Here is a 24533-nt window from a genome sequence, read left to right on the forward strand (position 1 = left end):
ATGAACTATGGACCCATGTGGAGATCAAAGACTATTAGGGTATTAGAGAGAAAGATGTGAAAAGATTGGAAAGTGTCTCAGGTAAGATCCCCTGCAAGCAGAGCTGGAGATGGGGATTCCTGTAGAAGTGATTTACTGAGGGAATGCTCTCTTGACAAACATCAGGAAGTGAGACAAGCAAGGCAGCAGGAAGAAGGAGAGGATAAGCAAAAAGGTGGTCTCAGCTGAAGTATAGCTTTTGCCTGATCCCAAGGGGAGCCCTGGAACATGAATTTTCCCATGTAGAAGCAGGGTCAGACTCATGTACCTCCATCCAGCCAGTCAGCGGCTGGGGGCCAGGGTGACCATCCCATTTCATCCAGTACTGAGGGATTTCTTAGGACACAAGACTCAGTGCTAAAACTGGGAGAGTTCCAGTTAAACTGGCTGGTCACTGTACTAGGGGCTATCCTGGGGGTAGAGCATAGTAATCTAGGTGTTCGTGGGTAAGACAGCTCCAGTCTGCTGAGAGAACTCTTCAGAGAAAGGGTCAGCTATGAACTGACAACAGCCAAATTGCACAGCATCAGGTAACTGTGTGCACTAGCCAGGTAAAAATAAAGAGATTTGGGCAAGGCACCAACAGTGTCCACCACAGAAGGGGGGTAGAATGTGGAACATTTAGAAATGAGATTATAGAGGGGCTGCAGTTATTGATAATGACACAGTCTAGGAGGTGCCCACACAAATGACTTGCTGAGGTAGAGTCTGGAAAGACAGCATGAGCGCCTGAACAACTCTGGGGCTTCCTCTGGGTTGTCCAGCCAAGAAAGAATAGAGACTGACAGCTCTCTTTCCCCCAGAGGGAAGGGGGATGTGTAAGAAAAGCTCTGTAGAGATCTAATCTCCTATGAGATCTCTGGGTGCCACCTGTGCCACTCCCACTGCTGGCAAACAGTTCTTCTGATGAAAACCATGAAAATACCTAAAATCTGTATACCTAAAAACTATAATAATATGTGACTTTAAATTCATATTCAGAAAAGCATTTGTGTTCCAGGCAAAGAAAATAGTTTGAATCTATGTATGGGGAAAGAAAAGAATCTGGAGGAAGACTACTAACCTGACCTGACCATTGCAGAAATTAAAGGGCTTGAACTAAGGCAGCAGCAATGGGAATAGAGATTGGGCCAGCTCAATCCTACACAAAAAGAACAAAGCTGGAGGTATCAGGTTACCAGACTTCAAACTATACTACTGGGCTACAGTAACAATAACAGCATGGCACTAATACAAAAACAGATACACAGACCAATGGAACAGAATAGAGTCCAGAAATAAGGCTTCACACCTACAACCATCTGATCTTCAACCTCTGTCTCCCAGGTTCAAGCAATTCTCCTGCCTCAGCCTCCTGAGCAGCTGGGACTACAGGTGCCCGCCACCATGCCTGGCGAATTTTTGTATTTTTAGTAGGGATGGGGTTTTATCATGTTGGCCAGGCTGGTCTCAAACTCCTGATCTCAAGTGATCCACCCACCTCAGCCTCTGAAAGTGCTGGGGTTATAGGCATGAGCCACTGTGCCCAGTCTGACCAAGTTTTATTACAGAATTTGCTTGTGTTTCTTTGATTTTGCTAGACTAGTTGTGCAATGTGTTTTAACGACTATGGGGGGATGCAGAAACTAGGCCACCGCTGCCATATTTCCAGAATCCCTTAATGAACAGATGCTGGTTTTTTGGACAATCTTCATTAATAGAAAATGCCTAGAAAAAAGTTCCAGGTAATAAAATCAGCAAGATTAAATTTATAAATTTTTTTCTACAAGTCCACCTCCACAGCTAATTCCACTATGACAACACATATTCTCCCTTCAAAATGAGCAGCATGGGATCAGCAAATAGACTTTGAACCCTGGGACGTATTAGACGATGGTATAATTTCCACTAGCAAACTATAAATTCAAACCATTTGACCTTGGAACTATTAATTAAATTAAAAGATAAAGTAATCCCCTACTTATATAGAACTTACTACAAAACTTAAAGCAAAACATCAGAGACAGTATTTGAAAAACATGAATGCGTATCATGACAATGAATTTTTTGTAGCATTCAATTTTAAAAACTCAACGTATGTTAAAACAATTTGAAAGACTACTACCAAAATATTAACAGGGATTTTCCTTAGGTAGTAGAATTACTGGTGATTTATTTTTGCTTATCTGTGCTTTATAAATTTTCAAAATAAAAAACTAAGCTTCTTGCAAAAATGTTTAAAACAACTTACGCTAGAACCATGTTGTAATCTGAGTGGTTGAACATATATCCTCCAACAACCCACATAATGTTTCCATTGACCACAGCTTTATGAGATGCTCTGGGGAGCTTTAAGTTAGAATATTCCTCTCGAGTCCAAAATGACTGGTTAGCTGGTACAGGAACTGAACATCCAGGACCTAATAAAAACATAATGAATTAGCTTCACAAAATACAGCTTTAAAGCTTACTGCATTTCAAGTTTTCATCATCTAAATGTAACAAATATTTAAATAGTCTTTCCTTTGGCATTTAAATATCAGACAAATCCTTTAATTTGTTATTTTAATTTATTCAGGGCATTGACCAAGGGTAAATCACATACTTTCTAATGATGACTTGACTATATCCAGGTTAGAGTTTTTTTGGTAATGAAATACCTGCTTAAGCAACTCTCAGGAGAAAGCCCAGATAAATAAATAATTAATTCACATGAAAAATCTTAAGGATAAAATATATAGTTATCCCTCAATATCCACAGGGGATTGGTTCCAGGACCCCCTTGGTACCAAAATCCACAGATGCTCAAAGTCCCTAATTTAAACTAGTGGTGTAGCACTTGCATATAACCTACACACATCCTGCCATATACTCTAACTCACGTCTAGATTACTTATAATACTTAACATAATGTAAATGCTATATAAATGGTTTTCATATGTGTATCTTTTATTTGTATTATCTTTTTTTTTGAGACAGAATCTTACTCACTCTGTTACCCATGTTGGAGTGCAGTGGTATGATCTCGGCCCACTGCAACCTCCGCCTCCAGGGTTCAAGATATTTTCCTGCCTCAGTCTCCTGAGTAGCTGGGATTACAGGTGCCTGCCACCATGCCCAGCTAAATTTTTGTATTTTTTAGTAGAGACAGGGTTTCACCATGTTGGCCAAGCTGGTCTCGAACTCCTGACCTCAGGTGAGCTGCCTGCCTTGGCCTCCCAAAGTGCTGGGATTATAGGCGTGAGCCACCATGCCCAGCCCGTATTATCTTTCATTGTGTTTTTTTCTGAATATTTTCTACACACGGTTGTTTGAAATTGCAGATGCAGAATTTGTGGATATGGACGAATAAGTGTGATAACTAGACCTGGGAGCAATCATACAAACTATCCATCTTCTGGTAAATCAAGAAACTTAAACAAACTGAAGAGACAGGCTCCATTCTTGGGAGGTTTGGCTTCTGCTGCAATATTTGCACAATGGTAGATACTGAAATGCTTCAATTATTAACTCTACAATGTCAGCCAAACCCAACAAACTAAATTTAAACAAGCATATTTCCTTTCAAAATAAAAAGGTTCTGAGGAAGGGGTAAGTTTACAAGGAAAATCACCAAATTAATAACAGTTATTATCACTCACCCCTTAAAGAATTCCCTAAAGCTTCTTTAATTATTTCTGTAGATAATACTATTCACTAACTCCTTTTAAGATTCTAATATATAAGGCCGGGCGCGGTGGCTCAAGCCTGTAATCCCAGCACTTTGGGAGGCCGAGACGGGCGGATCACGAGGTCGGGAGATCGAGACCATCCTGGCTAACATGGTGAAACCCCGTCTCTACTAAAAAATACAAAAAACTAGCCGGGCGAGGTGGCGGGCGCCTGTAGTCCCAGCTACTGGGGAGGCTGAGGCAGGAGAATGGCGGGAACCCGGGAGGCGGAGCTTGCAGTGAGCTGAGATCCGGCCACTGCACTCCAGCCTGGGCGGCAGAGCGAGACTCCGTCTCAAAAAAAAAAAAAAAAAAAAAAAAAGATTCTAATATATAACTGATTCCAATTTTCTCTGAACTTAGAGTGTGTTTCTGAGGAAATATCATTATTGTCAGCTCTTGTCCGATCTCCCAGCTTGGCTCTCTGCTACATCCTTTTATGACCGAGTCCAAGTTCTTCAACTTTCACAAACAGGTTACAAAAAACGGCCTACCCTCCATAATTCTAGAGACCACGACCACACATCTATGAAATTGAAATTCATAAGCAGCTGGATAGAGGGATGTTTCAAGCTTAAATGCTACCTGGTATTTATTAATATAAACTATATAGGTGCTAAGAATAAAGTCAATCTATTTATTTAGCTGGGAATGTTCTATAAATGGAAGAAAAAATAAAAATGAAAGAAGCTCCTACCCTGCCAGCCTGAGAAGCAGGAGCATCCTCTGACATCACTTGAATTGCAGATGCCTCGACGAGGAGAACCACAGTTGTCTGTACAGTAAGGAATGTCACATGCTTCACCTTTCCAGTTTTCAGAACATTCACATTCAACAGTATTGCTGTTATTACTGATCTTACACTCTCCTCGGCCTGAGCAGTTATTCGGACACATGTCAAAACTGTGAAAATAGCAGGGTAAATTACATTAACAGAACACAACACAACACTTCGATTAACTTAGCAGAACTTTCTCCCACACAGGTTTAAGAATCTCACTGTCTCAGTTCATTCACAAGCATAACTTCAGTACTTAAAGATTCAATCCAAATGGGTTTGCTCAACACTGCATAGCTAGAGCCTGAGGTACAAGAAATGAAATCAAATCAACCCTGCTGGATTCTCATAATAAGAGGATAAGAATAAATAACTCATAAAGTCAAAGAAATTACAAGGAGGGAGGAGATTTTTGCAGAACTGTCAGCTCCTCAAGGGTGGGAGGATTATCCTATTCTTCTTAGTAGCCTGCTAATGATAAGCTTTACAGAATTGCTGAGTTCATGGTTGCAAGTTTGGAAAGGAAAAGAATAAAACAAACTGCCAACAATAAACCACCATCCTCATGGTACATATTCCTCTGTATAGTCTCTGAAAATTTGTATATAATAGAATTTAAGGTTATTGCCCAGATTGGTATATTTAAAATTCCTTAGTAATTTTATCTACTCATTTCAGATGGAAGAAGGCAGGCTACTTTAACTTAATGTAAGAATTGAACTATGGCCAGGCGCAGTGGCTCACAACTATAATCTCAACACTTTGGGAGGCAGAGGCAGAAGAATCACGGTCAGGAGTTCGAGACCAGCCTGGCCAACATGGTGAAACCCCGTCTTTACTAAATATACAAAAAAATTATCTGGGCATAGTGGCGGGTGCCTGTAATCCCAGTTACTCAGGAGGCTGAGGCAGGAGAATTGCTTGAACCCAGGAGGTGGAGGTTGCAGTGAGCCGAGATCGTGCCACTGCACTCCAACACGGATGACAGTTAGACTCTGTCTCAAAAAAAAAAATAAAAAGAATTGAACTATAATGCATCCCATAATAACATAAGATACTTGTACTGACAGTGCTTTGAAACAATGTAATTCAGAATTTAAAAGAGGGGGATAAATGAGCTATCAAGGTACTTTAATGATATAGATTTCTCCTACTATTGAGTACATGACAACTACTAATATTTGTTGAGCTGTACTTTGTAAAATTCCAATGTTTTTGTCCATTAGCAGAAAAGTCCCCCTCTTCTAGGAGAAGTTCAACAGCAGCAACACCTGGGTTTAAATTGTGTTCCCACCACTTACTTTGACAATCTACTTAACCTTTTCCTGTCAGTTTCCTCAATTATAAACAAGTAGAAAAACAGAGCCCAGACCTCAATGAATTTATAGAAAAATTTAAAATGAGAAAATCCATGTAAACTGCCTGATGCTATGCCTGGCACACTGTAAGCTCTCAATCTATGTTAGCCATTATTGTTGTTAAAACATAGTAGATAGTCTCCTGAATGAAACCACAAATACTAGACTTAAGAATCTTACCTGTAAGTAATATTAAATCCAGTCAAATTATAAGCAGCATCACTAAAAAAATGCAGCAGGGCATAACCTGATGTGGCAACAACCTCAGGGACAGTCTCATTGCCATCTCTCTCAGGAACAATGAGGCCACTGAAATGAAAACACACTTCTTATAGAGGGAAGCACAAGCACAGACATGTCAAATTGTAGCAGACACAAATTTAAAACAAATCCGTCCTTATAATTTAAAAACCACATCCAGGAAGAGAGGCAAATTCCTGTGATAAATACATAGTGCTACCCTACTAGTTCTGGATCCTTGAGGAACAGATCTGAATCTTTTGCTAGGCTTCCTTTATTCTGAGTTGTATTTCTAATGAGATTTGAAATCAATGGCCCTATTCTTTTTCTTATAAAACTTTTTATAGTGCTTCTTTGAAAAAATAAACTTCCACAATCACGTAAAGTAACAAATTTTATGAGTGATGAATACTACACATATATTGCTGAAAGACATGAGTTCTTTTTGTTTGTTTGTTTGTTTGTTTGTTTTGAGACAGAGTTTTGCTCTTGTTGCCCGGGCTACAGTGCAATGGCGCAATCTCAGGGCAACCTCTGTGTGCCGGGGTTCAAGCGATTCTCCTGCATCAGTCTCCTGAGTAGCTGGGATTACAGGTGCCCGCCACCATGCCCAGCTAATTTTTTAATATTTTTAGTAGAGACAGCGTTTCATCATGTAGGTCAGGCTGGTCTCGAACTCCTGACCTCAGGTGATCCACCCACCTCAGCCTCCCAAAACGTAGGGATTACGGGCGTGAGCCACAGCGCCCAAGATATTTTATATAAAATATTTATATAAGAATATGAAGAAGCTAAACAAACACCCATAACTCCAACACTGTTAGCATTCTAATGCATTTTCTTAGCCTAATTGATGTTATTTACATTGTATATTCTATTTTACAAATAAAACATATGCATTTTCTATATCATTAAAAGCTCCCTAGGTTCTCCTTAGGACCTCACTCACAACCCAGCACATAATAGATTCTAAATGTTTGTTGTGTGACTGGTATAAAACAAACAAACAAACAAAAAAACACTTACTGAGTAAAAAGGTCTAAATGATGCCTTTAAGACTCTAGAGCCATAATACCAACTTGCTTTCCAGAAGAGATATGTAACTTGAAATCATATCAATACAGAATGAAGGGTCCATCCCACTTCACTCTGCCAACAGCAAGGACTACTAGGTTCTATTTTAATTTTGCTAATTTAATAAGTAAAAAGCAATATTTAAATTGTTGTTCTGAGTTCTTTTTACTCCTGAGGTTAATCGTTTTTCTTATGTCTACCTGCTGTTGCATTTCTTCATATGTCCGTGATTTTTGCCTCATTATTGATTCGCGACCACCACCACTACCATCATATTTGGTAAAAGCCGAGATCCTTGCCAAGCCCTACGCAATCTGTCCCAGACATACAACCTCATGCTCATTCATTCTGACCTAGCAATTCTATTTCTTTGTAGAAAAAATACTTGCTCATGTACACAATGACCAATATACAAGAATCCTAACCACAGCACTGTTCAGATGGCAACAGGTTGGAACCCATCTAAATGCTCATGCCCAGAAATCTGACTGCATAAGTCACTGCATATTACATAGGTCTGCGGGACTAACAAGAAGCTCATCAGGCATTCTGATAAGGGCATAGGGGAGAAGCAAGCTGCAAAACAATGGGCCTAGTACATGTGTACACTTACATGTACCTATATAAACGCATACAAAAATGACTGGAAGAGTCCATAAGCAAGGAATCAAAATGAAGAGGGAAAGGATTTTCATTTCATTTGTTTTGCTTTGTTTTATTTTGAGACAAGGTCTTACTCTGTCACCCAAGCTAGAGTGCAGTGGCACGATCACAGTTCACTGCAGTCTTGACCTCCTGAGCTCAAGCAATCCTCCCACCTCAGCCTCCTGAGTGACTGGGACTACAAGCACACACCACCACGGCTGGTTAATTTTTAAAATTTTTTGTACAGATGAGGTCTCACCCTGTTGCCCAGGCTGGTCTTGAACTCCTGGGATCAAGTAATCCTCCTGCCCCAGCCTCACGAAGTGTTGCGGTTACAGGCCTGAGCCACTGTGCCTGGCCCTTTATTCAATATATATATATTTTTTTTTCTTGAGACAGAGTCTCCCTCTGTCGCCCAGACTGGAGCACAGTGGCGCAATCTCGGCTTATCGCAACCTCCACCTCCCTGGTTCAAGCAATTCCCCTGCCTCAGTCTCCTGAGTAGCTAGGATTACAGGCATACACCACCAAGCCCAGATGATTTTTCTTTTTTTGTATTTTTAGTAGAGATGGGGTTTCACCATGTTGGCCAGACTGGTCTTGAACTCCTGACCTCAGGCAATCCGCCCACCTTGGCCTCCCAAAGTGCTGGGATTACAGGTGTGAGCCACCACGCCTGGCCCTTCAATTTTTAATATGAAGACAGAACTCTAGGAACTCTGAAACTCTGGTGCTCCAGGAGTTACAAAATAGTGATGCATTTTCTACTATGTATTCAACTAACAAATATTTACTAAGCATTTACTACCTGTGAGACACTGTTCTAGGTACCAGGAATACAACAGTGAATAAGACTATGTCCCTGCCTTCATGTAGTTCACATTAGAAAAACAACAAATAAGCCCAGATACTCCCCACATACATAATGCCAGGTAGAGACAAACGCTATGAAGGGAAGGAGAGCAGAGGGAAAGAACAGAAGGTGCTACTTTAGAAAGGGTGAAAGGAAGGCCTCTTGGAAGAGGTGACATTTGATTGGAGATGTAAATGAAGGATTAACCATCATCATGCTTTCACTGGTTATATACACCAGAATCCCTTGAAATGCTGAAGGAATAAGTACTGACAAGACCAGGGCCACCTGGAAACAGGTATGTCAAAAGCAATCTTCGGCTGGATGCAGTGGCTCACACCTGTAATCCCAACACTTTGGAGAGGCCAAGGCGGGAGGACTGCTTGAGCCCAGGAGTTCAAGACCAGCCTGGGCAACATTGTGAGACTCCATCTCCACAAAAAAAAAAAAAAAAAAAAAAATTAGCTGGGCATAGTGTTGCATTCTTGTGGTCTCAGCTACTAGGGAGGCTGAGGTGGGAGCATCTCTTGAGCCCAGGAGGTTGAGGCTGCAGTGAGCTACGTTCCTGCCTCTACACTCCAGCCTGGGGGAAAAAGAAAAGGAAAAGGGAAAGGGAAGAGGAAGGGGAAAGGGAAGGGAAGGAAAAGGGGAAGGGGAAGTGGGAAGGAGAAGGGGAAAGGGGAAAAGGGAAGGGGGAAAGGGAAGGGTTCCTCTAGATCACACAGTCTAACAACTGCCCCACCAGCACATAACTTTCTTTAAAAAAAAAAAAAAAACTCTAAAAGGAATAATGTTCTTTTGAAGAATTTTCTCAATCACTCTCTCTGCTCTACCACTGCTACCACTGTTTATCAAATATACCGTCCAGGTGAACCACAGAGTGATGTACACCTGCTTGGCTCATGTTCCTACAAGGCTCCTGATAAGCTGATTCAAAGTGCCTGGCATACAACAAGAGCTCCATGAATTCTGATTAACAAACACAGTAACAAGTGAATCCCCAACAAGTACTATTACGATAACATCACACTTAGTTTTTGGGCCTGTGTTAAAGTTTGGGGTGCTTCTTGCTACAAGTTATATTTCAAATGCTGGCATAAAGATACACACTCCAACACTTGGCCAATGCCACTTTAAATGTTCAGCACAGCCATCCACCCTGCTCTTTGGCCTTGTAAATGAACCTTAAAAACCCAGAAAATGGCCTTGGTTCTCAGTTCAAAGATACGTCCGAGAGATTTCTAAGCCAAAGCGGGTAGAAAAACACAAGGACACAACAGTCACCTGATCTCCTGTCCTTGTGTACTGTTTGCCTCCTGTTAACTCCCTCACCCACACGGGACATCAGCCAGACAAGCCCCACGTGAGAAACACAAAAAATATTTGTTGAACTGATTTCTTTTTAAAGTAAAGGAAATAAAACGTTTGAGACAAAGAAATTTAGAAAGCCAGTTGCAGGTGGTTTCCTAAGGGGATATGCATTTTAGAAAAATATACAGTCATACACCACATAATGACACTTGGTCAACAACGGACCACATATATGACAGAGGTTGTATAAGATTATAATACTGTATTTTTTCTGTACCTTTCCATGTATAGATATGTTTAAATATACAAATACTATTGGGTTACAATTACCTACAGTATTCAGTACAGTAAGATGCTGTACAGATTTGTGGCCTAGGTACAATAGGCTGTACCATATCAGCAGGATGTACAGTAGGCTATACCATCTATTGGTGTAAATACACCCTAACAATTCAGAACACTCCATATATTTGGTGTTAAATTGCTTCTGTTTAACTACTAATGTAAATGTACTTATTGAAAAAAATATATATAATAAGTATGTTCCTGATTTCTCCACAGGTAGCCACTGTTCATTTTATGTGTACTGTTCCAAAAAGTTTCCCTCACTCATGATGCACATACATATACACACACAGTTATATTTGAACTCAACAAATAACTCCTGAAGGCCTATGCAATGGGCACTACACAAGGAACGTGATGGATGTTATTCCTGATTAAAATTTTTCACAGAAATAGTTTCATTCAATATATTACTCTCAAAATATTTTGTAACGATAAACTTCACCACCACCACAAGGAGCAGGTGAACTTAATAGACCTATCACAATTTTACAGATCAGGAAACTGAAGAGAGAAGTCACGTACTATGCCTAGAAACTTACCCAGGGCTACAGAAACCAAGTTAGCACTAACACACAAGTGATGGTGGGACTCAAGAACTAGTATTTTTTCCATAAAATAAATGTGTTAAGTGATAATAAAGGTGAACCCAGTAAGAATGCAATCCAGAAGATATGTTTAAATTTAGAATCAAACAATGATGGAAAAACGCTTATATGACTGAGCTTACCTAAATGCAGCAACTAGCGGTGCATAAATTGAGTCCCCATCATAAACGTATAAATGGTCCCAACTACACTCTGTAGCAAAATGATTGAAACGAAGTCTCATTATTCTATTTGGCCTGAAAAGAATAAAAAAAAGGAATTTATAATAAAATTATTGTAACTATCAGACATTTGAGAATATAAAAATTCAGATTTTTAAATTAATAATATGTAACACAGTCTAACAACTGCCCTATCAGTACTCCTTCATTTGTCAAAGATTTATTTAGTACTCTCCATGTGCAAGACTACTAAACATGCAATGGGAAACAAAATTGATGTGGTCCATGATTCTGGGCCTTACAGTCCATTCAGTGGCCACTCTTTAATGGCCTCTGAACCAACCAATTAGCCTTACCATTTCTGCACTTCCTTATTCAACTTCAGATTCCACACTACGTCATTTCATAAACATGCCTGCCAATCCTCTAAATTTGCCAGCCCCTCTGATTTTTCATGACACTGGCTGGCAAAAGCTCTGTTCTACAGGAAACCAGTTATCTGCTCTAAGATTGAATCAGGAAAAAAAAAAGAGGGGGGGCGGTGGAGGTAAAAAAAAAAAAAAAAAAAAACCTAAGCTGTATTGGAGAAAGCCATACCTCTACACCACACCACTAGATAGACTGGTTTCGGCATTGGTCTCTGCTCTCCAACTGCAAATGGCACTTAGATTCTGCCAGCAATCCTACCAATTCTCTCTCACTCTCCACAACTGCTACTCTCAACGACTATTTCAAATCACCCAGTCCCACCTCCCTGCTTATGCTCAGCAACCAGACAAAAAACCCTAAAATTCCCATTTTCCAAAATTCTATACCTATCTGCCTCTCTTTTTGTTTCTCAAATATTTTACATCCCCCTCTCATCTGGAACTTTTGCATCCACATTTAAATCTGCTTAAGTATCACATATTTTACAAAAATAAAAACAGGCCGGGCGCGGTGGCTCACGCTTGTAATCCCACCACTTTGGGAGGCCAAGGTGGGCGGATCACGAGGTCAGGAGATCGAGACCATCCTGGCTAACACAGTGAAATCCCGTCTCCACTAAAAAAGACAAAAAAATTAGCCAGGCGTGGTGGTGGTTACCTGTAGTCCCAGCTACTCAGGAGGCTGAGGCAGGAGAATGGCGTGAACCCAGGAGGCGGAGCTTGCAGTGAGCCGAGATCGCGCCACTGCATTCCAGCCTGGGCAACAGAGCGAGACTCCGTTTCAAAAATTTAAAAAAATTTAAAAAATAAAAATAAAAACAAAAAGCCTCAAATCCCGACTCTCCCTCTACCAAATACCTGCCCTAACGTTTCTCCTCCTAATAAGGTAAAACTTCGCAGAAAACTTTGCTTTCTCCGGTGCCTCTATCTCACTCACCCCTTCACTCTCTAGCCTGGCTTCAGTCCAACACTCCACTCAGAAAGCTCTGGGAATATCAACATCATTATATCCTGCTGATGCCTAATTCTATTTCTCCAGTTTAGACCTTTCCTCTACCCCACACTTATCTAACATCTCTAGGTTAACAACTAAATAAATACATAAACAAGTAAACTCAGATGGTGATGAATACTGTGAAGAATTATTAAAAGAAGGTGATGTGGCAGCACAAAAAGCAGTAGGGAGATAGCCCAGTAAGCTTTGGCAACATGAGAATGACAAGAGACAAGCCATGTGAAAAGCCCAGGGAGGGAACAGCATGGTCTTAAGGGAGAAAGAGGCTGACATGTCCAAGCAACATGAAGAAAATCAGCGTGCCTGAAACACAGCAAACAGAAAATCTTAAGAGATGAGAAGTGGGAGGTGGGCAAGGGGCAAAAGCAGGAGGCCAACTTCAAGGCTACTGTGTGGCCCAGGAGAGAGGATGGTGGGTCTCCCAGTTGTAGAGATGGAGGTGAAAAGGAGTCTGGTGATGGATTGGGGAGACACTCTTTTTTTTCAAGACGGAGTCTCGCTCTGTCACCCAGGCTGGAGTGCAGTGGCTGGATCTCAGCTCACTGCAAGCTCCGCCTCCTGGGTTCACGCCAATCTCCTGCCTCAGCCTCCCCAGTAGCTGGGACTACAGGCGCCCGCCACCTCGCCCGGCTAGTTTTTTGTATTTTTTTTTTTTAGTAGAGACGGGGTTTCACCGTGTTAGCCAGGATGGTCTCGATCTCCTGACCTCGTGATCCGCCCGTCTCGGCCTCCCAAAGTGCTGGGATTACAGGCTTGAGCCACCGTGCCCGGCCGACATTCTAAAGGGAAAACTGACAGAACTTACTGACAGGCTAAATGTGGGGAATAAGAAAAAGGAGGAATGAAAGTTTCTTTGCTTCATTTTTCGCTTACACTGAGGAGGAACAACCATTGAGAGCATATTCAGAAAAACAAGTGGAAGAGGGCATCAGGTGGTTATGAACTGATAGGACAGAGCAGAGCTCCTTAGAGCAGCACTTCTCAAAATGAAGTCCACAAAATGCTACAGGTCCTGAGACCCTTATGGGAAGTCCCAGGAGGTCAAAACTATATTCACAGTAAAACTAAGATAGCATATATTTTATCGCCATGCTGGCATTTACTAATGGTTCAAAGAGCAATGGTGGGTGAAACTGTGGGCATCTTAGAACAAATTGAGACAACAGCAGCAAATGGTACTAGTGATCACTGCTGTTCTTCACCACCAATTGCTCACAGGAAAAAGAAAAACTGCCAGTTTCATTTAAGGATATCTTGATTAAGCAGTTTAAAACTTCTAATTTTATTAAATCCTGACCAATTAGTAGACATCTCTTTAATATTCTGACAAGATGGAAAGTAAATATAAAACACTTCTCTTGCCTAATAGAAGCGCCATGGTTTTCTCAATGAAAACCACTTTTGCTACTGTTTAAGTTGCAAGCTGAATTAGCTACTTTTTTCTTACAACACCATTTACCATGCTTACTTGAAAGAACAATCAACAAATTATGGTTATTCAGAGTTGGATATCTGGCAGACATTTTCTTAAAAATTAGGAAAGCAAGCCTGTCACTTCAAAGAAAACAACTGACAGTATTTGCTGCCAAAGATAAAATACAAGCTTTCAAGTAGTAATCAGGATTTTGGAAAATTTGTTATCTGCCATACTTAGAACTTTTTGAGGAGACTGATGGTGATATTAACTAATGTGATTTTTTAAATATTATGTAAGGGAATAAATATATCAACATATGGAAGATCTGCATAATTCAATGACCTATTGTTTTCCAAATGACCTATATATCATGTTACCAAATCATGGATGGGCAAAAGATCCACTCAGTGCAAGAAAACCAATGGATTTTAATTTAACAAGTACCAGAAGTTCCTTCACATAGTTTCAGATTCCAAACTGCAATTTACTTTTAAGAAATTACTACTTGTTAAGTTTTGATATGGTATCAAAGAAGACTATATACAATTATTTTATAATACTGTACTATTAATATCTTTTTTCCTACTTCATATTCAAGTGAGGCCTCATCTTCTTGACACGCTTCAATCACAATAACATACTGCAACAAAGTGAATGCAGAAGATATGATAATTCAGCTCTTTTATCAAGCTAGACATTAAAGAGATTTGCAAAAATGTAAAACAATGTCATTCTTTTCACTACAATTTTTAAAATATGAGGTTCTTTTTCATTAAAATATCATTTGTACTAACATGTAGTGGGCTTATAATTGTTGCTTTTAAATGAATAAATAATATTTGTTGGTTATAAGTTCTAATATGGTGAACACAGACAAACATAAACTTATCTGGGGCCGGGGGCGGTGGCTCACGCCTGTAATCCCAGCACTTTGTGAGGCCAAGGCAGGACAATCACTTGAGGTCAGGAGTTCGAGACCAGCCTGGCCAACATGGTGACACCCTGTCTCTACTACAAAATACAAAAACTTAGCTGGGCATGGTGGCACATGCCTGTAATCCCAGCTACTCGGAAGGCTGAGGCAGGAGAATCGCTTGAACCCGGGAGGTGGAGGTTGCAGAGAGCCAAGATCACACCACTGTACTCCAGCCTGGGCCACAGAGTGACACGCCATCTCAAAATAAATAAATAAATAAATAAATAATAAACAAACTTATTTAGAATCCTCAAAGTTTAAGAGTATAAAGAAGTCCTGAGACCAAAAAAGTTTGAGAAATACTGCTTTAAAAGTCTCCCATGAAGACAAGGAGAAAAAAAGCAACAGCTAGAGGGACACAGTGGGTCCAGAGAAGGGATCACTTAAGCAATAACAGTTATTACAATTTTCTTATCCACAACAAAAATAGATACTTAGAAAAATAACACAATATTGTAATTTTCTAATGCTTTAAGCAAACCATTAAAAATATGTAACTGTGGCTGGGCGCAGCGGCTCACGCCTGTAATCCCAGCACTTTGGGAGGCCAAGGTGGGCGGATCACTTGAGGTCAGGAGTTCCAGACCATCCTGGTTAACATGGTGAAACCCCATCTCTACTAAAAATACAAAATTAGCAGGGCGTGGTGGCACGCACCTGTAATCCCAGCTACTCAGGAGGCTGAGTCAGGAGAATCGCTTGAACCTGGGAGGTGGAGGTTGCAGTGAGCCGAGATCACGCCACTGCACTCCAGCCTGGGTGACAGGAGCAAAACGCTGTCCCATAAAAAAAAAAAAATATATATATATATAACCATTTCTGAACTATTACAGTTGGAAATACACAAATTTGTGGTGTGTACAATTCATTTGCAGCATTAAATCAACATGAAACTTTTAAATTAATGAAGGCTAAGAAAAATAAAATTCACTTGTCAAATGAAAGGTTATCAAGTAAATGTTTTAAGTACTTTATGCTACAGATCGTTAATTTTATTTGTGGGAAAACTAATGCCACACTGACCTCTATGCTAAGAAAACAAAATTTAAGTCAGCCATTTCTACTTACTGTCCTTCAATGAGCCAGGTGCACTTCGTTTTATATTTATAATTTCCAGGTCCATCTGTTACAAACCCAGAAGATCCAGTTAGTCTGTAATTTAAATCAAAAAAGAAAACTTAAGTCTATGATATTAATTTCATATATTTTTATATATTTTCATATATTAGTATTTTTAAATTCCTAATATAATACAAATTAAACATAATGGGCACATTAACACATACTGTAACCAGTAGAAAATGACTAGTTATATTCAGATTGCATAAATTTAGATGAAACAAATACTTATCACATACATGAAAAAAGAAGACAGCAAAATATGAAAAGCAACAGGAATGAACAAAACATACCTAAATCTTAATTTTATGTCATCCTTTTTCCTTTTGGTAAAGATGGGTCTCGCTATGTTGCCCACGCTGGTCTCAAACTCCTAGCTTCAAGAGATCCTCCCACCTCGGCTTCCCAAAGCACCAGAATTACAGGCTTGAGCCTTCACACCCAGCCATAAATTTCTTGAATTTGTTTTTTATTTTTTGTAGAGACAGAGTCTCACGAAGTTGCCAGGCTTGAACTTATGGCCTCAAGCAATCCTCCTCTCTTGGCCTCCCAAAATGCTGGGATTACAGGCATGAGCCACTGCAACCAGCAAGTATCTGCTGCTATATAAAAATTTTTAATATTTAAGAAGGATGCTATTTCCTTCATCATGGCTATTTCCAGATCATTTTTCTTCCCTCTTTCATCAACAACATCAGCCACTCGGAACACAAGCTCGCTTCTGGATCTGCCTCCCTTACCTTCTGAGTCATCTCCCAGCTACTCCTAATGCACTAAAGATATTAATAAATCGTTCACTCTATTCCACTATCTGCATCAACATCTAAGATGTTCCATCCAAAACCCAGCCTCTCCATTTCTTACCCTCACCATTAACTATCTTTTCCTCCACCCCTCTTTAGCCATCCCCTTCTCTGGCCCTTGCTATTACCAGTAACAACATTACCCACAAAAAAAGCACCCTAACCTCTGACTACTGTCTCATGTCTCCAGTTCATTTAGCCTATTTCCCCCTTTCCAATGAGTCTTCAGCCCCATGGAGACCACCAATACACCAAACTATCATTTCTTCACTGTTTACCACCTACCATCCACACATGTCACTTTCGCACATACCTAGTTAAGATCCCATAGCCCATCACAAGAATCATACCCTGCAAACCCCTTGATGTTCTTGCCTTTCTCTCCCTCTGCTGTACTCGCCTGATAGAGATGTATCCATGCCTTACTCCCCAAAATCCATTCCACCCCAAAATGTTAGTTGAAGCCAATCATGTTTTCCCATGCCCCTTGTCATTGACTGATTAGAAATGTGTATCAATTAAAATTAGGTGTGGGCTGGGTGTGGTGGCTCTTGCCTGTAATCACAGCAGTTTGGAGGCTGAGGCAGGAGGACTGCTTGAGGTCAGGAGTTCAAGATCAGCCTGGCCAACACAGCAACACCCTCATCTCTATTTTAAAAAAAGAATATATATCTATATAGACACATATATATACACACACATATAGAGAGAGAGAGAAAAAAAAATTAGGCTTTAATGCAACTGACGGAAAAACCTAAATAGTAATGGACTAACCACCAAGATAAAAAAATCCAAAGGTAAGCAATCCAGAGCATGGAAATCCAAGGCATTTCCATGATCATCAGGGACCTAATGCTGTTCTATACTATTACTCTGTCATCCCCAACATGTGGTTTCTACCTCATAATCCAAGATAGTGGCTCAAGCTCCAGCTATTATACCCAAATTCTACCCAGCAGGAAGGAGGAAAAGAAAATGGAGGGTACACCCTCTCTCCCCCTGTTAAGTCACACATGAAAATTCAACTTACATTCGATTAGCCAGAAGTTACTGACATGTCTACAAGTAGAGGGAGGCTGAAAAATGTAACCGTTATCCCAGATAATCATGTACCCATCACAAAATCAGAATTCTTTTTACTAGAGAAGTACGAAAAGGCTATGATGTGTAACCATGAACCTCTGACACAGCATGTAATCTAATACTTAGATGTGAGGGCACATCTGATGGATGACTTCCAGGAAATATTTTCTCATTCTTAAGAAAGTGTGTGGACAGGGAGACACGCCACCTAGATCTCCTCTTCAAGGAAGGACTTGCTGCCAGCAGCAGCAGGGAAGGTGGTCAGCAGAACATCAATTCCTTCAGGGGCTGCCTTGCTTCAGGTTTTGCCCTTCCCATGGCAGCCCATACCATAAAGAGTATAAAGGCCCAGGCATTTCAATCCAACATGGGGCAACTCAAATAAGCAACCCTGACCCAGAGTTCCCCTTTGTCAGGACTGCATTGGAGCTCAACTTCTTCCTTTGCCTAATTCTGCCTAATTCCTAAAACACCTTCCTCTACAACACTAAAATCAAGTTGTAACCCAGACTCAGCCTTAGCAAATGCTTTTTAAAAAACAGCCTATGACAAACATCCAAGAAGAGACCGTCTCATTCTTCTCTCTCTGGACTTGGCTATGGCTGGATTTTACAGCTGGAAGTACTACAGCCTGAACACAAAGCCTGTGCTATGCCTAAACACAAAGCCAACACCAAAAATGACAAATCAAAGGAATGCAAAGTCCCTGAAAAAATAGTATCAACCACCCACAAAAACCACCTTACTCTAGGCTTCGAGTTTCTTAGTTAATTTCCCACTGGTTATTGTTTTATTGCATGTGTGTGTGTGTACACACTTCCTTGATTCTTTGTTTTAGGGCCTAACATAAAAGGTTTAATGGCTCTCCACTATGCCTCTCCTACTCCTAAGAGTTTCAGTGGACTTCACATGAACACTTAGGTTTGCAAATCAACATCAGTTTTAGAAAAGAAATAATTGTGGTTTTTGTTTTTTTTGTTTTTGAGACAGAATCTCACTCTGACACCCAGGCTGGAGTGCAGTGGCACGCTCAATGGCTCACTGCAGCCTCAAACTCCTGGGCTCAGGTGATTCTCCTACCTCAGCCTCTGGAGTAGCTGGGACTACAGGCACACACCACTATGCCTAGCTAATTTATTTTAATTAATATTTTTTTTTAGAGATGAGTCTTGCTATGTTGCCCAGGCTGGGAAATAGGTCAGTTTTATTTTAAATGTTTACTTAGTATCTTTAAATATACATATTTATATAATTTTACAGATAATGCACAGATATGATCACAGACAATTTTTTTTTAACCTACTTCCCCAGTTACTCTGACCCACCCTTGACCAAGGTAAACATTTAACCACCTAGCAGGAATTCCTAAATACTTTTCTTCATACTCATGAGCCTATGATATAGGCATGGTTCTCTTAAATTATTTTTTGGTTACACAAATTATTACATACTTTTCTGCATCTTTCTTTGCTCACTCAACAAAACCTTACGGAAATTTCTCAAACTAATCTGGTATTAGTCTAATTTATTTTTTCTTTATGTAGCATAATATCCCATCTATGGAGGTATCATTTTTCCTGCCTTTCCCTACTAATGTTCATTTTGTTTCCAGTTGGCTGACAATATGCACATCACTGCAATAAATATCCCTATACATATGGCCTTACTTGGGCTTTTATTTCTAAGATTAGAAATCTTAGGAGGAGGTATACTAGGCCAAAAGGAATATGAATTTTAATTGTTAACCAAGCTGTCAAATTATTTTCCAAAAGGCTGTAACAATTCACATTTGCACCAGTAATGTATGAGAATATGCTATTCTCCACATCCTCTCAGCATTAGGTGTTCCTGTTTCTTTTAAATTATGTGTTTTTAATTCAAAATTCCCTGTGTTCTAATAAATGGCCCACAAGTGGTTACTGAAAGTTTAAAGGAATTTGAAAGAGAAAGGCCAGGAATATCAACCTAAAATTTCAGGTCAAGTTTTACAGTATCGTTGATAATCTAGGTGTGGGCATGGGCAACACCTGTATGCTAGGAAAACCTAGTTCACTGGCAGTCACACAAAGGCATCAAACTGAAAGGCATTTCAATAATGTAAGGCTACAAATATAAAGAATAAAGATCTTGCCACTACCAATTTCTCAGTTCAAGAATACTGAGGCAATTCTGCAGTGGAAACAAACATAGGGAGAATAGGGGAACAGGAGGCAGGTTTCAAAGGAGTCATCTCATAGTTATTTCTTTCTACTTTACCTGTATTATTACCAGACAACATAGCCTATAAAATCTCAACTTTTCTCATCTGTTAAGATTTTCTTTATGGTCAAGTACCTTGGACATTAAACTTTGACCACAGTTCCCTGGACATTAAAAAAAGATCTATTCCAGGAATTTAAAACACTATTTCTACACACATATAATCAGGTTTATTAAATGCACTATTCAATTCCTTATACTCGTATTTTCATCTACTAGACCTAATTCTGATAAACACGTACTGAAATCCTGGCCAGGTGCAGTGGCTCACACCTGTAATACCAGCACTTTGGGAGGCTGAGGTGGGTGGATCACGAGGTCAGGAGTTCGAACCCAGTCTGGCCAACATGGCAAAACCCCTCTACTAAAAAAACAACAACAACAAAATTAGCCAGGCATGGTGGCAAGCGCCTATAATCCCAGCTACTTGGGAGGCTGAGGTAGGAGAATCGCTTGAACCTGGTGGAGGCAGAGGCTGCAGTGAGCTGAGATCTCACCACTTCACTCCACCCTGGGTGAAAGAGCAAAACTCTGTCTCAAAAAAAAAAAAAAAAAATTATATATATATTTTTTATATATATATAGTTCATAAACTATGTCTTTTACGATAGTAACAATTCATTTACCTAGTTTGATATTTAAATTTCGCCTTGTCTAATATTATTATAATTACTAATCTTTTGGATATTTTCCTGTATCTTAGATCTTTATTCAACTCTTTTATTTTCAGCTTTGTCTATCAAGTTTTCAATAGTTTGCTTCTTCGAAACAGGACTTGGTTAGGTTTTGTTTCTTAAACTAATCTCACAGTATTTTCCTGGAGCAATATATTGACAGTATTTTACTGGGACAATATATAATCTGACGGTATTTTACTGGCACAATATATAATCTATTTGCATTTAGTTTAATGACTGCTATACCTATTTGATTCCTTCCAACCAAATGTTTAATCAATCTTAGTGAAAAGTAATTTATATATAATAAGATGCAGCCACTTAAGTGTACAATTTGATAAGCTTTGACAAATATATACATGAAGTGTAATCTCCTCAAACAGGATATAAAACAGTTCCCTCACCCCCAAAGCTCTTTTATATCCCTCTCCAGGTAATCCCTACCAACGTCTGCCTCAAACATTGATCTTATCTTTCCCACTATAGATCAGTTTTACAAAATTTGATTTAATGGAATTAAAGACACTTTTGTGTCTTGCTCCTTTTTATAAACATAACTTTGCTAAGTATTGTATCAATAGTTTGCTCCTTCACACTGCTGAGTAGTATTCTCTTGTATGAAAATACACAACTTGTTTATTGGTGGACACTTGGATTATGTAATTATAGTCTTTTATAAATGAAGCTAAGACATCTACAAATCTTTCTGTGGACAGGTATATACATTTCTCTTGAATAAATATACAAAATGAAATCACTGGATCAAAGTATAGATATGCACTTAAATTTTTAGGAAACTGCCAAACTGTTTCCACCTTACAATCACATCTTCAAGGTATGAGAGCTCTACTTATTCCTCATCAGTTCCCACCTTTGGTATAATCAGACCTTTTATTGGTTATTCCAGTAAGTATGCATTATTCTATCTCATTATGACATAAATTTGTATTTTTCTGATATTTAAAGATTTTCAGAGGCTGGGCACGGTGGCTTATGTCCATAATCTCAGCACTTTGGGATGCCAATCCAGGTGGATCACTTAAGCCCAGGAGCTCAAGACTAGCCTAAGCAACATAGTGAAACCTCGTCTCTACAAAAAACTTAGCCAAGTGTGGTGGTATGACCTTTAGTCCCTTTGGAGGCTAAGGCAGAGGATTGCTTGAGCCCAGGAAGCAGGTTGCAGTGAGCCAAGATGGTGCCACTACACTGCAGCCTGGACAACAGAGGGAGAAACTGTCTCAAAAAAATAAAATAAAAAAGATTTTGAGTACCCTTTCTGTGTGTTTACTGATCATTTGCACATATTATTTTGTAATGCGTTTGTTCTTACTTTTGCCCTTCTTTTTCTTTCCAACTTTTATTTTAGGTTCAAGGGGTACATGTGCAGGTTTCGCAGGGGTTTGATGTACAGATAATTCCATCACCCAAGTAATCAGTGTAATACCTGAAAGGCAGTTTTTCAGTCCTCACTCTCCTCCCACCCTCCACCCTCAAATAGATCCGGTGTCTGTTGCTCCCTTCTTTGTGTCCATGTGTACTCAACGGTTAGTTCCCACTTGTAAGTGAGAGTATGTGGTATTTGGTTTTCTGTTCCTGCATTAATTCACTTAGAATAATGGCGTCCCTGCATCCACGTTGCTGCAAAGGACACAACTGCTTTCATTTTTACAGGTGGTAGTATTCCATGGAGTATATGTACCACATCTTCTTTTTTCTTTTTCTTTTTTGAGATGGAGGTTCACCCTGTCACCCAGGCTGGAGTGCAATGGCACGATCTCAGCTCAATTGCAACCTCCGCCTCCGGGGTTCAAGCAATTCTCTGCCTCAGCCTCCCAAGTAGCTGGGATTACAGGCGTCCACCACCATGCCCGGCTAATTTTTCTATTTTTAGTAGAGATGGGGTTTCACCATCTTGGCCAGGCTGGTCTTGAACTCCTGATCTTGTGATCTACCCACCTCAGCATCCCAAAGTGCTGGGATTACAGGCGTGAGTCACCACGCCCAGCCTTCTGGTTTTTCTATTTGTTTGTTTTTATACCTTAAGTCCTGGGATACATGCGCAGAACATGCAGGTCTGTTACACAGGTATACGCGTGCCTCGGTGGTTTGCTGCACCCATCAACCTGTCACCTACATTAGGTATTTCTCCTAATGCTGTCCCTCCCTAACCCCCCAGCTCCCAACAGGCCCACACCAGTGTGTGATATTCTCCTCCCTGTGTCCATGTGTTCTAATTGTTCAACTCCCACTAATGAGTGAAAACATGCGATGTTTAGTTTTGTTCCTGTGTTAGTTTGCTGAGAATGGTGGTTTCCAGCTTCATCCATGTCCCTGCAAAGGACATGAACTCATTTGTTTTTATGACTGCACAGTATTCCATGGTGTACATGTGCCACATTTCCTTTATCCAGGCTATCAATGATGGGCATATGGGCTGGTTCCAAGTCTTTGCTATTATGAACAGTGCTGCAATAAACATATGTGTGCATGTATCTTTATAGTAGAATGATTTATAATCCTTTGGGTATACACCCAGTAACGGGATTGCTGGGTCAAATGGTTATTTCTGGTTCTAGAACCTTGAGGAATCGCCATACTGTCTTCCACAATGGTTGAACTTATTTACACTCCCACCAACAGTGTAAAAGCATTCCTATTTCTCCACATCCTCTCCAGCATCTGTTGTTTCCTGACTTTTTAATGATTATCATTCTAACTGGTGTGAGATGGTATCTCATTGTGGTTTTGATTTGCATTTCTCTAATGACCCGTGATGATGAGCTTTTTTTCATGTTTGTTGGCTGCATAAATGTCTTCTTTTCAGAAGTGGGTGTTCATATCCTTTGCCCACTTTTTGATGGGGTTATTTGCTTTTTTTCTTGTAAATTTGATCTCTGTAGATTCTGGATATTAGTCCTTTGTCAGATGGACAGTTTGCAAAAACTTTCTCCCATTTTGTAGGTTTTTCTGTTCACTCTGATGATAGTTTCTTTTGCTGTGCAGAAGCTCTTCAGTTTAATTAGATCCCATTTGTCAATTTTGGCTTTTGTTGCCTTTGCCTTTGGTGTTTTAGTCAAGAAGTCTTTGCCATGTCTTTGCCATGGGATTGCCTAGGTTTTCTTCTAGGGTTTTTATGGTTTTAGGTCTTACGTTTAAGTCTTTAATCCATCTTGAATTAATTATTGTATTAGGTGTAAGGAAGGGGTCCAGTTTCAGTTTTCTGCATATGGCTAGCCAGTTTTCCCAACACCATTTATTAAATAGGGAATCCTTTCTCCATTGCTTGTTTTTGTCAGGTTTCCCAAAGATTAGATGGTTGAAGATGTGTGGCGTTATTTCTGAGGCCTCTGTTCTATTCCATTGGTCTATATATGTTTTGGTACCAGTACCAAGCTGTTTTGGTTACCATAGCCTTGTAGTATAGTTTGAAGTTAGATAGCATGATGCCTCCAGCTTTGTTCTTTTTGCTTGGGATTGTCTTGGCTATACGGGCTTTTTGGTTCCATATGAAATTTAAAGAAGTGTTTTCTAATTATGTGAAGAAAGTCAATGGTAGCTTGATGGGGATAGTATTGAATCTATAAATTACTTTGGGCAGTATGGCCATTTTCACTATATTGACTCTTCCTATCCATGAGCATGGAATGTTTTCCAT

The 24533-nt window shown here is 39.8% G+C and overlaps 1 protein-coding gene across 4 annotated transcripts in view; it reads right to left on the reverse strand.

The window, feature by feature from the left end:
* The window catches only part of ATRN (attractin), a 179940-nt gene that overhangs the window by 108070 nt on the left and 47337 nt on the right, over positions 1–24533 (reverse strand). For all 4 annotated transcript variants that reach the window (XM_015149430.3, XM_077951320.1, XM_015149432.3 and 1 more), the window contains exons 2-6: positions 16006–16089; positions 11063–11176; positions 6045–6173; positions 4426–4631; positions 2270–2438 (exon numbers count right to left, since the gene is read on the reverse strand). In XM_015149430.3, coding sequence (XP_015004916.2) covers positions 2270–2438; positions 4426–4631; positions 6045–6173; positions 11063–11176; positions 16006–16089 — 702 coding nt within the window. The remainder of the gene's footprint in view (positions 1–2269; positions 2439–4425; positions 4632–6044; positions 6174–11062; positions 11177–16005; positions 16090–24533) is intronic.

Source organism: Macaca mulatta, chromosome 10, assembly GCF_049350105.2.
Source record: "Macaca mulatta isolate MMU2019108-1 chromosome 10, T2T-MMU8v2.0, whole genome shotgun sequence".
Lineage (NCBI taxonomy): Eukaryota > Metazoa > Chordata > Mammalia > Primates > Cercopithecidae > Macaca > Macaca mulatta.